The sequence below is a fragment of the Microcaecilia unicolor genome, chromosome 7 (genome assembly GCF_901765095.1).
Source record: "Microcaecilia unicolor chromosome 7, aMicUni1.1, whole genome shotgun sequence".
Taxonomy (NCBI): Eukaryota; Metazoa; Chordata; class Amphibia; order Gymnophiona; family Siphonopidae; genus Microcaecilia; species Microcaecilia unicolor.
In genome coordinates, this window is record NC_044037.1 from 99,227,810 (window position 1) to 99,246,511 (window position 18,702).

General features: G+C 42.2%; 1 protein-coding gene across 2 annotated transcripts in view; it reads right to left on the reverse strand.

The window, feature by feature from the left end:
* CD19 (CD19 molecule) overlaps positions 1-18,702 on the reverse strand; it is a 171,849-nt gene that overhangs the window by 138,796 nt on the left and 14,351 nt on the right. For both annotated transcript variants that reach the window (XM_030208735.1, XM_030208734.1), the window contains exons 2-4: positions 18,112-18,384; positions 12,908-13,153; positions 11,877-12,161 (exon numbers count right to left, since the gene is read on the reverse strand). In XM_030208735.1, coding sequence (XP_030064595.1) covers positions 11,877-12,161; positions 12,908-13,153; positions 18,112-18,384 — 804 coding nt within the window. The remainder of the gene's footprint in view (positions 1-11,876; positions 12,162-12,907; positions 13,154-18,111; positions 18,385-18,702) is intronic.

Genomic DNA, 18,702 nt, shown 5'->3' on the forward strand with positions numbered 1-18,702 from the left:
TAAGCAACTGGCCACCGGCATTCAGATAAGTGCAGATGCTGGTAAAATGGAGAAATGCATAGACTGTGTTACTCAAAAAGGTGTGAGCCCTCATTTCCTGCATACACAGGAAATAGGAGTAATAAAGTGCTGGACTTAATACACAGTGACTTATGTGGACCGTTTAATATCCCATCATTGGGAAATAACAGATTTGTGCTAATATTCTTGGATGATTTCTCTAGATATTGTGTGGCCTATTTGCTGAAAGAAAAAAGTCAAGTCACAGACATGCTGAAGAAATACGTAGCCATGGTGAGCAATAAATTTGAAAGAAAACCAAAGGTTCTTCAGACCGACAATGGTGGTGAGTTCACTTCACAAAGCATGCGCACATTTCTAGAACAAGAAGGCATTCAGCATATCACAACAGTAGCTTATACACCAGAGCAAAATTCTGTTGCAGAGAGAGAAATTTAGGTCACTTGTGGAAATGACCAGATGTATGCTGTCAGATAGCAATCTCCCTAAAAGACTATGGGGGGAAGCCATTCTCACAGCAGTGTACCTACAAAACAGAATGCCAACTAAAGGCGCTGAGCGCACACCACATGAGACATGGCATGGTAGGAAGCCAAACCTGTCAAACATAAGAACATTTGGAAGTACAGCATATGCTCATGTACCAAAGCAAAGAAGGCATAAGCTGGATTCCACAACAGAAAGGGCATTTAGTTGGCTATGCTCCAGGACACAAAGGATATAGAATTTTGAATCTGAAAACTGGCATTGTTGCATAAGACATGTAATATTTTGATGAAAACAAAAGGGTTGATAAAGGCTGGATTATCCCAGATGAGCCTTATCATCCAGAATATGAAACTAGAACCATAATAGACATGCCAGTGTATATAAATGCCATACCAAGGCAGATGTCTGAAAGCAACTCATCTGTATCTAACGAGGAACAGGCAGAGGAAGCAGACACAGAAAGGATCATTGAAGAAGACAGTACAGTTGGAGAAGGGGAATCAATTGGAGAAGAACTCTCAGATTTAGAGGATGCAGAAAGGTCAGACCAACTTGTTGTCAGACGCTCATCCAGGGAAAACAAAGGTGTTCCACCCCCAAGACTGTCTTACCTAACAAAGTCAGCAGAAGCTCAAGAGCCCTTAACATGGGATGAGATTGAGAAAATGTCAGCAGAAGAAGCTGCTGAATGGCGTAAAGCTGCACAAGAAGAAATTGATGCATTGGATAAAAATAATACTTGGATTCTTACAAAATTACCTCCTGGCAAGAAAGCTATAGGATGCAAATGGGTATTCAAGTTAAAAAGGAATGCACAAGGAAAAGTGGAAAGGTATAAAGCCAGATTAGTGGCAAAGGGATATCTTCAAAAATATGGAGAAGATTTTGATGAAGTGTTTGCACCTGTAGTGAAACACACGACAATAAGAACACTTCTGAGCATTGCAGTCTCAAAAGGCATGCAAGTCAACCACATTGATGTGAAAACAGCGTTTCTTCACGGAGATATAACTGAAGACTTGTACATGGAACAACCAACAGGTTTCATAAATACAAAACAAAGACAGCTAGTGTGTAAATTAAACAAAGGTCTTTATGGATTAAAGCAAAGTGCAAAATGTTGGAATGACAAATTGCATGAAATATTGACAAATTTAGGATTTAAGCAAGGTGAAGCAGATAAATGCTTATACACTAGGTGCAGAAATGGACAATATGCATACATTTTAGCTTTTGTTGATGATCTGCTCATTGCAAGCAAAAGTGAGCAAGAGTACAAGGACATTGTAAAGTGTTTAAACCTGAATGTTGAGATAAAAGAACTGGGTAATGTGTCATACTATCTTGGTATAGAAATTGAGAAACAAAATGATGGTTCTTATCTTCTAAGCCAGAAGCAGAAAATAAATGAGCTTATTGAAAGTTTAGGTATGCAAGATGCCCAAGTTGTAAGCACTCCCATGATCACTGATTTTCTGAAGGATGAAACAGTAAGAGAACCTTTACCAGATAACATCCAATATAGATCAGCCATAGGTAAGCTTTTATATCTAGCTACCACATACAGGGCTGATATAGCAAATGCAGTAGGAATTTTGAGCAGAAGGGTCAGCTCACCTACCAAATCAGATTGGACTGCAGTTAAAAGGATGGTAAGGTATTTAAAGGGTACCATTGATTGTAAATTAAAGATTTCAGCCAATAGTAATCCAAAACTAATATGTTACTGTGATTCAGATTGGGCAGGGGATCATTCTGATTATAAATCCACAAGTGGATATGTGTTTATGTATGGAAATGTACAAATTTCATGGGCCAGTCATAAACAAAGTATTGTGAGTTTGTCTTCTACAGAAGCTGAATACGTGGCCGTATCGGAAGCGTGCAGAGAACTGATGTGGATTGAAAAACTTTTGCTGGATTTTGGAATATCTGAACAGAGACCAATCCAGATAATGGAAGATAATCAGAGCTGCATCCGACTGTCACAGAATGACAAGGTTCAGTCACGCACCAAGCACATCGCAACGAAATACCACAACGTGCGAGAGTTGGCAAAAGAAGGGGTCATCAGTCTACACTATTGTCACACCAGTGAGATGACAGCTGACATCATGACCAAACCGTTACCCAGAGAACATTTTGTGAATCTGCGTATAAAGCTTGGACTTTGTATGAATAAATAATTGCATGACAGTTATGCATGAGAAGGGGTTTGTTGGAATTTATTGTATTTTACATGCATTGCCTGTCACCTATTATTTCTCTGTGATTACTCTGTGACCTCTGATGTGAATTACTTAGAGAGGTCACACAGCTATGCAACTTCCTGTGGGGGATAGATGCAGCACATGCAGCACATGGAGCACATGGAGCTCATGATCTCTCCTAACCTGAGAGGATCTATGGTGGTGTGAGCATCCATTACCATCTAAGCACATGGAAGGAGCTGATAATACAAATGTATAGTAATATGTATATATAAGCCTGTCTGATTATAATCTAACTACAAACTGTGAGTAAACAGATGTTTTGTTACTTCAACTTTAAAGTGACTCAGCAGTGAATTATTCAGGGGTGAATGAGAGAGAGATGAAGAAAGAAATTAACATTTCTAAAGCTGAAGCTGTGTGTACTAAAATCTGCTAATTATTTACTACAAATAATCCAACAGGTGGTGCATCTTCTGTCCCATTCTGCGAGGAATTCTATGGAGTTGGTTGGCGGTGACCAATGATTTTCATACATGGACTGCCAGAATTTAGTTGTGGTGACTTTCCCTCTTGTTTTGTATGATGTTTGACTTTGCATTTGGCGAGATCCCTTTTCTCTTCAGTAGAGGGTCATGTTTAATCAGAAGTGATCAGACCAGGGAGTTTCAGTCCATTTATGGTTCTTTAGTGAGAAGTTTTGGTCTGTTAAGAATTTATATGCTAGTAGATCTAGTGTGTGACCTTTTCTGTGGGTTGTGTTCACTTGTGGCCTTTTGAATTCCCATAGTTGACGAAATTTGTTGCATTCTTTAGTGTGCTGTTCATGTTTTGATCTTCTACATATAGATTAATATCGCCTATTAACAGCACATTTGGGTTGGTGACACAGGTGTTTGATAAAAAGTCCATGAGGTTTGTCTGAGCTTCTTTCGAATTTCCTGGGGTCTATAGAATATGCTACAGCACAGATGGTTAAGTGGTGATTTGCCTTTTATCCTGATTGAGGTGATTTCAAGTTGCAGCGTTACGGATTTGGTAATGGTTTCCATTGTGAAGAGGGATCTGTATATTAGTGTGATGTCCCCTTCCTTTTTACCCTTTCTGGTCCAGGGTAGGATTTTGTACCCTGGAGGGCAGAGGTCCAGGATTATAGGGTCTTCTTTGCTGTGAATCCATGTTTTATTGATGAACACTAATCTGAGGTTTTTCTCATTAATTTAGTCCTTTATGATTTCCATTTTGTTCACTGCTGATATGGTGTTTATGTATCCCACTTGAATTGTTTGATAGTTTTCTTGTATTGTCATGATTTTGAGATTTTTTTACTAGTTGTCGATTGATTGTTTTGTTTTGGTTGATTTGGTCCTTTCTTAGTTGTTTCCTGTGTTTGGTTCTTGGGTGAGACCCTACTATTGTTTGATGGATTCTTGACATGGTGGAAGGAGGTGTGTAGTGTTTTGTGGTGTGGGTTGTATAGTAAGGGTCTGATTTGTGATCGTCCTGTGGTGGGGCTCCTGTTGTACTGGTTAATGTTAAGATATATAATCCTAGGAGGAGTTTTAGGAGATGCATTTTGTCTCCTATAGGATGTTAGGATGTATATTCCTAGAAGGGATTTTAAGATGTGTATTGCGTCTCCTTGAGTATACTGAAAGCATATTTCAGGCAGTTGCTGTTAGATTGTGTCTAAGTTTAGCTAGAGAGACATTTCCTGTGAGGTTGTTTCAGTGCCTAACAAGGGTGTTATGAGGTGAATAGACAAAGGTCCTGTGAAACTGTATCAATGATTAGTTAATTAAATTAAAGATGTCATTCAGGACTTAAAGAGCAAGTCTACCATACCATAATAGCAGCGTAATTTCCAAAATCACATAACAAGCACCTACTTAGGAAAACACAGCACCACAAACACTGCAGTGGGTACTAGAACATAAATAAACCCTATTGGAAAACTAAAGAAGCCAGATTATCATTAACTGTGCAGGATATGCACATGTCTGTTTCATATACATAGAACACAGACAGACTCTCATGCAGTATAAAATAATTAACCACAAATTAAAAATAAAAATATGTAGACAATTAATCGATCAAACAATAGTAGAGTCTCACCCACTAAAAAAGGTCTTATGCCCCACTCACAAACGCTCACCTTGGTTTTCTCCAGAACTTTGGATCCTTAAACTGGAAAGGAGATAGTGCAATTCTCACCTGGATGAAGACAGACTAAACTGTAGGAAGCACATGGCAAAGTACCACCAAGCCTTAATAGCAACCAAAAAACAGTATTTCTCTCAATGCATTGCACAGGCTGCCAATTCAACCAAGCAGTTGTTCAGTATAGTAAACAGCCTACTGCAGCCCCCACAACAGAACCAGCCTGCCCATTCTAAACTGTACTGCAATGATTTTGCTGCATACTCTGCCAACAAAATTAAAAGTCTCCACCAGGATTTACAGGCAATCCCACCCAGTCCCCAACCAGTCAACCAGGGGTGCACAAACTCGCCCCCCCCCTAACAGAGACAGATGGGACACTTTTAACCCAATGACAGAGGAGAGCCTTGACAAAATCCTAAGAGACTTTCGACCAACTACCTGCTCCCTCGATCCCTGCCCATCAAAGATAGTGCAGCAGGCAAGTGTGTGCCTTATAGAAGGCGCCACGAAAATTGTGAACACCTCTCTTTCTAATGGGCAGGTACCAACAGCATTAAAAGGGCAGTGGTCCACCCTCTGCTGAAGAAAAACAACCTTGACTAGGCCAAACTTGAAAGTTACAGGCCAGTATCCAACATCCTGTTTCTAGAGAAACTCATAGAACAAACAGTCTGTGTTCAACTTAATGAATGGCTAGAAAAGAGAAACTGGCTAGATCCATGTCAATCTGGATTCAGTCCTGGTTATGGTACAGAAACGGTCCTCGTATCCCTACTAGATGATCTTCACAGAAACCAAGACAAGGGATTCGCCTCAATGTTAGTACTGCTTGACTTCTCAGCAGCTTTTGACACTGTGGATCATGATATCATGCTAGCACGACTGAGAGAAACAGGTATCAATCGAACAGTACTTGCTTGGTTCAGATCCTATCTATCAGATAGGCAACAATCCATAATGTTTGGCAGCAACTCATCACCACCATTGACACTGACCTGCGCACAAGGGTCGATACTGGCACCTATTCTGTTCAATATCTACCTCAAGCCACTAGCTGAGCTGATTCGGTCAATGGATACTCAGTTCTACATCTATGCGGATGGTGTGCAACTACTCATACCCACTGAACCTGACTTATCCACAGCCTTGAATAAACTGATTACCTGTCTAGCATCAATTCAAGAATGGGCTAAACACAGCAAATTTTGCCTGAATCCAAGTAAAACCAAGCTTCTCTGGGTCCCTAACACAAGTGGATACATACCTGACATCAAAACCCCTTTTGGGAAGTACGAACTCCCCCTCAAATCACAAGTCATGAACCTTGGAATACAGTTAGATTCAATACTTACTCTGATTCCCCAAATCCAAGCAACATTCAAGAACTGCTTCTACTATTTGTGACAGCTACACTGCCTCTCTCCTTACATCGAGAAGATAAATCTTATCCCAGTTGTACATGCCATGATAACATCAAGACTGGATTACTGCAATGCACTATGCAATGGTCTGACTACAAAGAGTCTGCACCAGCTCGAGTTGATTCAGAATGCAGCAGCAAGACAAATAGAAGGTTGCAAGCGATGTGACCACATCACACCATTTTTGCAAAAACTTAATTGGCTACTAGTACAATACAGGACTAAATTTAAAACTCTATGCCTGATCTTCAAGGCCCTGAAAGGAAATGGCCCCGAGTACCTGAAAAATAGGATGATCCTCCACACATCTGCAAGAAAACTAAGATCCTCTCAAGGACTTTCACTAACCACACCCTCTCCAAAAGACATTACACGATGTGATACCCACAAGCGAGCCTTCTCCGGAGTAGCCCCCACACTCTGGAATGCACTGCCTGAAAGGCTGTGCTTAACACAAGACTATCTCTACTTCAGGAAGCAGGTGAAAGCTTGGCTCTTCAACCAGGGCTTTAATGGAAATAGTAACTAACTTGTTTGTCTCACTCACACACACACACACACACACACACACAAGGAGTGACTCGGGCTGCATGCGATTATCTCAGTTAGCAGAAAGTTAACTGCTTGTCAATTTGATCCACATGATTATTTTCTATATTGAAAGTCAATAGACCCCTGACGCAGGCCTTTACGGCCGAAACACGATTCGTGTTGGGTGGTTGTTTTATTGATTTGAAATAAAGACCTTGTTTAAGAAGACACCACTTGTGAGAGGACTTTTTTGGATCCACTGTTTCCTTTGCTTTGCGGTTTTCCTGTGGAGAGAACACCTTCTGTGTGTGTTACATCTTTTGCTTTACCCTTCACTATCAATTATAATGTTCTATTACGTATTGTGTGACATTGTAAGTAGTATACCATGCCATACTTTGTATTGTTTTGAATATTTTTACTGTTGTAATTGCCTATTGCTCATGTTTGATCTATTCTTACTGTACTCCGCCTTGAGTGAATTCCTTCATAAAGGCGGTAAATAAATCCTAATAAATAAATATTAAACTGAACCCCCAAGAAGCCACAGTGTGACTCCAGAGAAAAAGTAATGCATGACCCCTGTACTGTGCAAATATAAAGATAGCAGACGTAAATTTCAAAAACTGACATATTCCAATCACTACACTATAAGTTAACAAATACAAATAAAACAAAAAATGGATGATGCCATTTTATTGGACTAAATACATTTTTCAATCAGCTGTCAGAGGCCAAAACCTCTTTCCTCAGGTCATAACAATATACTGCTGTTATGGTATTCTGTTCTGACATGAGAAAGGAGGGTTTGACCTCCAAACATTAGTCAAAAATGTATTAAAATTAGTCCAATTAAGATATCACCTTATTTCCATTTTCTATATTTATTAACACAGATACCACACTACATTATATAAACTAATGAAGATACCACCTTATTTCATTTTCTATATTTATTAATAAAGCTACCACACTACGTTATCCTAAACTAAAAATAAAATTCATTTTTCCTGTCTTTTTTCTGCTTTCCTCATTGGCTTCTTAACTCTCTTGCTAAGATTTCCTGTCCATTTTTCTCTCCTTTCTTCTCCTTTTCCTTTCAGCTTTCTGTAATTTATTTTTCTGCCTCTGTCCAGATTTAATTTTTTCCTAGTGTACAGTCTTCAATTCCCCCCTCCTATTTTTTTTTTTACTGTGTCTACCTACAGCTTGCCATTTCTTTTCCTCACTTTGGCTCTCTTATATCACTTCATCTTGTTTCCCAGTCTCTCACTAACTCTATCCTCTTTCTTATTCCCCCCATCCAGCATTTGCCCCATTTCTCTCCCCTTTCCATCCAGCGTCTGCCCCCTCTCTCTGTCCCCTTTCTATCCAGCGTCTACCTCCACCTCTCTCTCTCTCTCCCATCCAGCATCTGCCAATTCTTTCTCTCCCCCTTACACCCAACATCTGACCCTTCTCTCTCCTCACTTCCATTCAGAGTCTCTCCTCTTCCCCCCTCCATCCAGCATCTGGCCCCTTTCTCTCCCTACTTCCATCCAGCATCTGTCCCCTCTCTCTCTCTCTCCCCCTTTTCATCCAGTGTCTGCCCCCTCTTTCTCTCCCCTTTTCCCATCTAGTGTCTTCCCCCTCTCTCACTCCCCCTTCCACCCAGCCTGTGCACCTCCTCTTCCCTCTAGATTTTTGGGGGTGCTATAGCACCCCTGGCTCCCCCCAATCCGATGCCTATGACTGCATGTGTGGCATGGTGCACTTAAGCGTGCCCACTTACACCTACCTTTGAGTTTACATAATTGGCTGTACCTATATTTTGGTGCACTAATGTTGCCTTACACCTGTATTCCATGTCACTCCCCTTTTCTATGCAGAACACTGGTTACCTATTCCTGCCTGTATCAAATACAAAATTCTACTCCTGGTATACAAGTCTTATTCTCTCCCCTGACCGTGTTTGCCTCAACAACCTGTTTATTCCCTATACCCCGCTCTGTTGTCTCCGCTCCACTGACAATAATTTCCTTATCCTCCCTTCTTTGCCTCAGCATCTCCCGGACTCTGCTTTCAGGTATATTGGCCCTAAACTATGGAATGAATTGCCCCACAGTCTCAGAAACCAACTGTCACTTCCAGTTTTCAAAGGCCTTAAAAACTCATTTGTTTTCCTCTCCAATGCTACCCCCCCCCCACCTTACTCTCTTCTACTCTCTCCTGCCTTTAGTTTTATTTTAACATTGTAAACCGCCTAGATGCCTATATGCAGGCTTTTGGCAGTACAGTAATACCTCGGTTTTCGTTGACTTCGGTTATCACCCGTTTCGGTTTTCGTTGATTTTTTTCTGCGAAAACTTTGTCTCGGTTTTTGCTGGTTGCCTCGGATTTTGTCGGCGCGCCCATGTGACCTCGCTGCTAATTTTGCTCAGTGTGGCGTTGTTTCTTGTTGTGTGAGCATCACCCCACGCGTCTAGCCAAACAATTCCATTGCTTTCCAGTGTTTTTGTGCTTTTTTTATTGATTGCGAGTGCTAATGTTAAATGTTCATTTCTTCTTTACATTAGTCTTTTATATTCATTTTATATTAATTTCTTATTGTTTTAGTATTAAACACTATATTTATAAAATGTGTTTTTGGTATGTATTTTGGGGTGTCTAGAATGAATTAATTGGATTTACATTGATTCATCTGGAAATAATTGCCTCGGTTTTCGTCGGTTTCGGATTTCGCCGATTGTTTTCGGACGGATTATCAACGAAAACCGAGGTATTACAGTATATAAAATGTAATAAATAAATAACAGCTTAGTTGTGCTTAAGCATCGTTACAGAATTGGCGCTAAGTGCGGCTTTCTGTGGCGACTAATTTATGGTGCCAATTTACAGAATTGCCATCAAAGTATTCGGTTTCTGAGTAGGGATCTGCAGTATTTCCCCAGTAGAAGCTGTATTGGTGTTATAGTAAGGCTAGTATAATATTTTCAATGTTGCCTTTTCATATAAGGTTTTTGCTGTTTGAGATTTAGGAGCCAGTATAGTTTTGATATGGCAGGCTTGTTATATACTTCTGAGTGTTTTTACTGAAGGGTGTTATTTCTGAAGTACTTGCTAATTGAGGGACCATTTTACATAGGCGTATTAGGCTCTACGTGCATGTAGCATGCACCAAAATGAGACTACCGCCAGGCTACCGCGTCCTCCTGGTGGGAATTTCAGATTTGCTGTGCACCTGTAATGCCTGGATGATTTATTTATTTCCTCCCAAGCGCTGCAATTCCAGCGGTAATTGGCAGTTGGCACACACTGACCGGTCACCACACATGTAGCGCGTGAGCCCTTACAGCAAGATCAATGGGTGGCGTTAAGAGCTCAGGCCGGTTTTAGGCGCACGCTAGTTTCAGTTTTACCGCATGCCCTTTTCCTGTCTTATAAAAAAAAAAACCCTTTTTTGCAGACGGAGTAAAAAGTGGCCCAGCACGTGCCCAATACACGCGCCTATACTACCGTAGGCCAGTTTTTACAGCGGCTTAGTAAAAGAACCCCTAAAAGAGTTAGTGTTACCGTTACTGAGGTTACAACAGAATTTGATTTTGTTTTCCTATGGTGAGTAGTAGTAACTATCAGTCAGCCATTTCAGGGATTAGCTCAATCAATACTGCATGGTTTACTTTCTAATTAGTGTATTTTAATTTTTGTTTTAGGCTGTCCTTAAAAATCACAAATTACATCTTCATTAGGCTGTGAAATTATTTGAATGTGCTGAGTGGGATGGTGGTGGTAATGGGGGGGGGGGATTATATTATTATCTTGAAGTCTTTAATGAATTATCATGAGAGGGTATATAAACATGCAAGGTAATTTGGATGGGGTTAGGTTTGCCAGGCTGATTGTTCAGTTAGGTATCTTGTGCCCTAGTGGCCCCAGCCCTATCCGTAGTGTAAGGCCCTACCATCATGCTCGGGCCTGCCCACACAGGCTTGAAAAAGAAAGCCACTTCATACCCACCTGCTCAATGCATAAAATAGCTGGCACAGGAATTTTAAGATACCGAGAAGGCCAGATATAATTATGTTGGAGTATCTCTAAATTCTTGTTTTATATTTTCTGTTACATCAACTTAAACTGTCTTATGCCCCTGCATAACTCTGAGCTGCAATGCAACTAATTTTTAAAAATCTTACTCTTGGCCTGATTTAAGCTGCTTTATGGCCAATTAATGGGCTACAATTAATGCATGTTATAGGCTAATAAGTTGCATTAGTTGGTCTTTAATGAGCAATAATGCTATAAGACAGCTTAGTAAAAATAGGTAATGGGAAATTGGTCAGATTTGATATACCGCCTTTCTGTGGTACAATCAAAGTGGTTTACATTTATGATATATGCAGGTAACACCCCTTAGAAAGAATACCTTGAAGCTATAGGTGACTAGCACAACTTGTGAGTGTCTGCTCGGTGTAAAACAATTTCTAACCATGGAAGAGATGTCGAGCCAGGTCTCTTCTTATTTTTCAAAGAACTTAGATTACTATGGAACTTTATGTCTAAGTGCTTTCAAAATACGCCTCCACATGTTCACTTTTTCAAGGTTATATTTTACACCAAGTACTTTTTGGCCTGGGGAGTGTTCATACCAGGTACGGAATGGGGCAATAAAAGGATTCTGGGTAGGAATTGGTGTTCATTCATATTATGTTGCTGCTAGTCTCTTACACTTCTTGAGTGCCAGCCTCCATCGGTCCTTACTGTTGTAGGAGATGACAGAAAGGAAAAAACAGTAAGGATATTCCTATCTTTACCTTGTCACGTCTGAATAAGGCTTTCAAACTCTTTTACAACATCTTTGCCTAATTCTCATGTTAACCCAATTAAAATACTTATGAGTGTATCTGTTAGTATTACTGTTACTGAGGTGACAACAGAAGTTAGAGTTGTTTTTCTATGGTAAGTACTAGTAACTATCAGTTCGCCATTTCAGGGATTCCCTCAACCAATACTGCAATCTGTACCTGTCTGCCCATATCTCCATGTCTGCAGTCCAGTTTCTTACCTGGATGTGGGATCACTGTCATATTTACTGAGTAATTTTGACCCCTACTGATACAGAAATAGATTCCAGCATCGTCGAGAGTCACATCAGGTATAAGAAGGAAGATGGAGCCATGCAGAAAGAATCCCCATGGCCGCTCTGGAGTTGTTCTGCTGATGGTTAAGAGGAGCACATGAGAACTGTTCTTCCTTAGGATCAGGGAGCAGTTTCTCCAGTTTCGGGCAAGAGATTCATTGCAGTGGAGGGAGACATAGGAGCCAGGCTGAGACGTGATGTTGCAGGATTCTGTGACGTAGTCCATGGCAGAGAAAGAAGAGAGTGAAGTCACAGCTCTATTTTAAACAGCATAAGAGAGAAGGACAGGCCAGACAGATAAAGTAGCAGTGAGTGAAGGAGGGAAACAGAGTGAAACAAATAGAGTATAAAGAGAGAGAACAACAGACAGAAAGAGACAGCCAAGGAGACAGATTGGAGGATGGAAAGAGATAGAGGCAGAGATGAAAATGGACAGGGACAGAGACAAATAAATGGACAGGGGTGAGAGAGAAAGAACATCATAGTGGCTTAGATTGTAGGGGAGGGAGACAGTGTGCCAGTCCACTTTCATGTGAAAGGTCCCTGGTTTTGTTCCTAAACTGGAAGTTCTGCACTGAGGAATGGCCAAGGTAGGGATACTGCAGAGGCAGTGTTCATAGCACAGAGGGAAGCAGGTAATCAGGGTCATTAGCAAGGTCAACACCTGATGGCCTGATTTAAAGCCTATAATATAGGATTCTGAAAGGCGCCCCGATGCATGGCTCCTGGCCACAAAGACTATTGGTGCAACAGCCAGACTAAGAATAGTGGAATAATGTTTGTTTTAAACAGAGGAAGTCTCCCTCAGTGATTGCAAGTGGGAAATCATGGTGCCAGGATACTGAACTAAAAGCTGAAAGAAAGAAAGAAAGAAAGAAAGAAAGAAAGAAAGAAGGTAGGGGAGTTGTGTGTGATCCTGCATACCTATCCCCCATCCCTCTGAGTTTCACACTTACTTCCCTCTTCGTTTTTGTGCAGCCAGAGAAAGACGCGCAGGGATCTCTTCTTTGTGTGGCAGACGTACCAGCCATTGTCTGCATCTGTCAGATTCATGATCACCAGAGACCCATTGTGGATGCTGTACTTTGAACTCTGATTTATATTTTGGACACAGCCTTCCTGGTCCTTGTGCCATGTGGTATTGGCTCCTCTGCAGGGAAGCTGTGCATTTTCTCCTGGGATCCCAGTGGCAAACACCTCATCTGAGTCAAGAAACCATACAATATATTTATTTATATTTCCATACCCCCCTTTCCAAGGAAAAATGGTGGAGTAACAATCTGTCTATTGTTTCTGCACAGCAGGGGCAGTCTCAGATCCAGTACAGAGACGTGAAACTTAAAGGCTAAATAATGAAATATAGATACACTACTTTCACAGGGGTTGATGCAGAAAGACTCTACTGCAAAATTAGCAAGAAAATATTCTGCGGCAATGCAGAAAGCTAATGAGATGCAAATTCAGGGGTCTTTTACTAAGCGGTGGTAAGCCCAATATGAGCTTACCGCACACTAAACTGGAAGTATTGCAGGGCTACCGCAGCAGCCAGTGATGGTTCTCAACCCCAGTGTGAGCCATTTACGGAGCTACAAAAATATTTTAATTTTTGTAGCGCCGGGGTTTACTAGGCAGTGCTCCTCCCCCTCCCCCGTACTTCCATTCTGAGTTTTAAAAATTGCAGGTACTTTAAACTGTAAGAAGGGAGACAGGAGGGTGACTGGGGGGTTGAAATGGGAGGGATTTTATAGGGAGAGAAAATACATGCTTTCTGCCGAGGGTTGGTGGGAGAGGTTTATATAAGTTTATTGAAAATTGTTGAATTGTTTGCAGCATGCTGCTTGGAATATTCTGCACTTTTAAAATTGTTTAAACATTAAAATTGCAGGCACTTGCTGTGGTCACAGAAAGAAAGAAAAAACTGGCAGTAAATCCCCACAATCGGCATTAAATCCTCTTGACTAACCCTTCTACACTGTCTCAGACCTGGTGGTGAATTTCTGACATTGTGTACATACTAAAATCCCTGTTTACTTTTTTGCATTGAGGAGAGATACCTCATAGCATAATTTCCATTCATTTAAATATACAGTATTATGTGCCTATGTATATTGCATGAGTTAACTGCTGCATTGAACCCCTTTCTGCATCGTGTGGCCAATAACATGCGTGTACACTGTGCAGTAACCATGTGCTTCTGCTCATGGCTGAGGAGAGACTTGCGGACCTGAACATGTATACCCTGGAGGAAAGAAGAAACAGGGGTGATATGATACAGACGTTCAAATATTTGAAAGGTATTAATCCGCAAACAAACCTTTTCCGGAGATGGGAAGGCGGTAGAACAAGAGGGCATGAAATGAGATTGAAGGGGGGCAGACTCAAGAAGAATGTCAGGAAGTATTTTTTCACGGAGAGGGTGGTGGATGCTTGGAATGCCCTCCCGCGGGAGGTGGTGCAGATGAAAACGGTAATGGAATTCAAACATGCGTGGGATAAACATAAAGGAATCCTGTGCAGAAGGAAGGGTTTCCCAGGAGCTTAGCCTAGAATGGGTGGCAGAGCTGGTGGTTGGGAGGCGGGGCTAGTGCTGGGCAGACTTATACGGTCTGTGCTAGGGCTGGTGGTTGGGAGGCGGGACTAGTCCTGGGCAGACTTATACGGTCTGTGCCGGGGCTGGTGGTTGGGCGGTGGGGATAGTGCTGGGCAGACTTATACGGTCTGTGTCAGAGCTGGTGGTGGGAGGTGGGACTGGTAGTTGGGAGGCGGGCATAGTGCTGGGCAGACTTATAGGGTCTGTGCCAGAGCTGGTGATTGGGAGGCGGGGATAGGGCTGGCCAGACTTATACGGTCTGTGCACTGAAGAGGACAGTACAAATAAAAAAGTAGTACATATGAATTTATCTTCTTGGGCAGACTGGATGGACCGTGCAGGTCTTTTTCTGCTGTCATCTGCTATGTTTACTATGTTTTTGCATCGGCCCTTTTGGTGCAGTGCAAAGATAAGAAATGGGAAATGGGAAGAAAATGCCCCATATTTTATTGTTTTTTTTCCTTTATATATAGCACAAGCCTTTCAACCGATAGCTCAAAATAAGTTACCTTCAAGTGCCGCAGGTATTTCCATATTCCCAGAGGGCTGTTCTATAGTGCTTAGGAATTTTCCTATTTCTCACTAGCCAGGGGAGTAGCAGGAGCTGGAGTTGAAGCTGTTGCTATCAGCAGCTTAGCAGGAGAGGACGAGGAGCCTAGCAGCACTAGCAGAAGTTGTTTAAAGTACTAGGTCAAAGTACTTAAGTAAAACTAAAGATAAATGCATATTTTGTTTCTTAAGTAACAGTGAAAATTGCATTAAAATTTACTCAAGTAAAAGTAAAAAAGTAAGTGCCTAATATTATACTTTTGAGTAAAAATACTACAACTGCAAAATGTGTGTTTGTTTATTAAATATGAAATACTGCTAATTGCGTTTGTATCACAGCAGTGAACGCAGTAAATTAACATATTCCCATATAATTAAACATATAATAACCCCCCTCCCCCCCCCCATAACAAATGATAAATAACAAGTATCTAACCATGTTTTCCTTTTTCTACTGTGGACCACTGCCCTGTCCTATCCCTCCATTTCTCCTTGTAGCCCAGCATCAACCCTGCCCTGCCCTCCCCCTCCCCTATAGTCTGACATGATGGCTTATCCCCTCCCTTCCCAATCTGGCAATTCCCCACCTAGAAGCCCACCAGTATTACAAATAAAACTTTTTTTTAAAAATCTTGGCTGTTGGCTGGAGTAGAGACTAGGGTTACCATATTTTGTCCCACAAAAAGGAGGGCATATGCCCTGCCCCTTTCATGCCCTTGATCCGCCCCCTGTCACATTTTCCCCTCCCCCCTGTCACATACCCCGTCACTCCTCCTCCCCGTCACCCCCCTCCCCTTACCTTACTACTGCCCTGGTGGTCTAGTGACCTCTTCGGGGCAGTAAAGAGCCCCCTCTTTCCAGCCCGGAGCGCTGCCCTGCATGCATCCTTCCTGTTCGTGATCTCTGCACTGATTCAAAATGGCCGCAGACAGTTGAAGTCTCGTGAGGTCACTTCAACTCTTGGTGGCCATTTTGAATCGGCGCCGAGATCACGAACAGGAAGGATGCATGCAGGGCAGTGCTCCGGGCAGGAAAGAGGGGGCTCTTTCCTGCCCCGAAGGCGGAAGAGGTCACTAGACCGCCAGGGAAGTAAGTAAGGGGAGGGGAGGCTAGCAATCTGCCCGTTTGTCCCATTTGTCCGCCCACCAGCCTGCCCATTTGTCCAGAAATCCGGACAAACAGGCAGATTGGCAAAACCCGCCCGGTTGCCCGGACATGTCCTCAAAAAGAGGACATGTCCAGGTAAATCCGGACATACTGTAACCCTAGTAGAGACAGACAGAACTAAGAGAAGCTGCACCTGTAGTGGAGGCTCCCGATTCTTGAGCAGCAGGAAACAAGGCAGGGGAGAAGGACCCACCCATTGCTACCCGCTGTCTCAAAGCTTTTTTTTCTCTCCAATGCAAAGAAGCCGCAATATTGAAGAATTGAAGATCAAAATAGGCAGTCTCCACTCTCCAGAAGGGTAAGGATGGATCCACAGCAGTTGATGCAAACAACCACTGGCAGGCTGCAAGGTCGCAGTGAACAGGTAACTTCCGATGGGTTATGGCGCCTTCTCTCTGCCGCGTCCCACCCATGCGGAGGAGGCGGGATGCAGCAGAGAGAAGGCCCCATAGTCCGCTGGAGGTTTGCCTGTCTTCACTGCTGCAACCTCGTAGTCTGCCAGAGGTTGTCTGTGTTAAGGGCTGTGGCTGAGAGCTATGGAAGGGAAAGCAAATTTTAAGGACTGTATGAGGGAAGAGAGAGTAATGCTATTGCTAGACACACAGAGTGAGGAAAGGAAAAATGGCAAGAGAGAGACCTCTTAATTGCTGCAGCTGCTGGAGACTGAAGGCAAATTTTAAGGACCCCATGGGGGGAAAGCAGGAAGGAAGATGTCAGAGTAATGTGAAAAGGAGGAGGGGGGAGGAAAATTTAGTACTTCAGCCTTTTCCTTGTAACGAAGCAGCATGTAATGATGAGGTAAAAGTACTCAAAATTGGCTCAGTTAATATTTTGTTACAAGTAAAAGTGCTCATACTTTCTTGTACTGGGTAATAAGTAAAAGTAATGAAATGTTTACTTAACTATTGTAACACATTACTTTTACTTCGTTACTATACAACACCACCTAGCAGCTTGATAAGCCATGGCTGTCTTTCATTTACTGAGAGATGAGCTGTTCCCTCCCTGTCTAACCTAAATACTGTAGCAAACAAAGGGTAGTGACAGGTACAGAAGAACAAGAAGCCTCCACACAGGTCAATCAAGGCAAACAAACACAGCGAAGGAGACAAGAAGGATGATGACAAAAAAACTCTAATGGACTCAAAGAGTTCACATCAAAAGTTTATTACTAAAAACTGGACTCGACACGAATCGTGTTTCGGCCACTCAGGCCTGCCTCAGGAGTCCCTGTAACTTGTATCTATGGCGATTTCTTGAAACACTATTGTTCCTCAGAATTGTGTTGACTTGAATGCAACGTCGGCAAACTCTGACATCCTTTAATGGTGCTCATTAGAGTTTGGCGACGTTGCATTCAAGTCGAGTTTAAGAGTGTATGTTTTACTCTATGCTGATACACAATTCTGAGGAACAATAGTGTTTCCAGAAATTGCCATAGATACAATTTACAGGGACTCCTGAGGCAGGCCTGAGTGGCTGAAACACGATTCATGTCGTCCAGTTTTTAGTAATAAACTTTTGATGTGAACTCTTTGAGTCCATTAGAGGTTTTTTGTCATCATCCTTTTTGTCTCCTTTGCAAACAGAGGGTAGCCACAGGTAGGCGTGGGTGAGACATGACCCTTCCACTTTGGAGTCAGGCCCACTTAGTCAGTGGCAGTGGCACAGGCCAGTGAAAGCAGAAGTGGAAGTGATGTCAACATCCACAATCTCTAGTGGCCACCCACGTTACCCTCAGGCCCAGCAAAAAAATCAATAGCAGTTGCCACAGCTCTGGAATCCTGAGAAAGCAGGAGGCCTGATTGTAAGGCGAGATCGTTCCTGTCTGACAGACCCTTCCTCTGCACGTACCACTTCCGTTGACATTGAGGAGGATTGTGCTACTAATATTATCAGCAGTGAATGTGTAAATGCCGCTGTCTTTAGCTGTGAGGTTTCTCAAAATCAAACTGGCTCCAGTATGGCCTGGTAGAAGGAGACGTCTATCAAATGAATGCCACATCTCAGCATGCACCATCAGCTGGAGCTCCTGACTGAGGTGCCAGTCTTCCTTTCTCCAGGAAACCTCCGGGAAATGGTCACTGCTGGACTTATTCCCACAGGAAAGCAGAATATCATTTGATTCTGTAAGAGAAGAAAGGACAGAATGGAATTTTAAGGTATTCTAGTCCTGTATTTGAGACCAGAATCTATTTTGTGATATCCAAGTAAAGAGGAATTCTCCCTTAACACTGCACATCAATTCCAGCCCAAGAGAAAGGTCAGTCTACCTGTAGTATTTTAGGGGTTTAGTCTGATATGTATTAAAAAATGTATCTTCCAGTTCTGCCATAAAAAGGTTAGCATATTGGGGTGCCATCCTGGTGCCCATTGTAGTGCCCATGATTTGCAGATACATATCATTGTTAAAGCAGAAATAGTTGTGAGTTAGAATGAATTTGA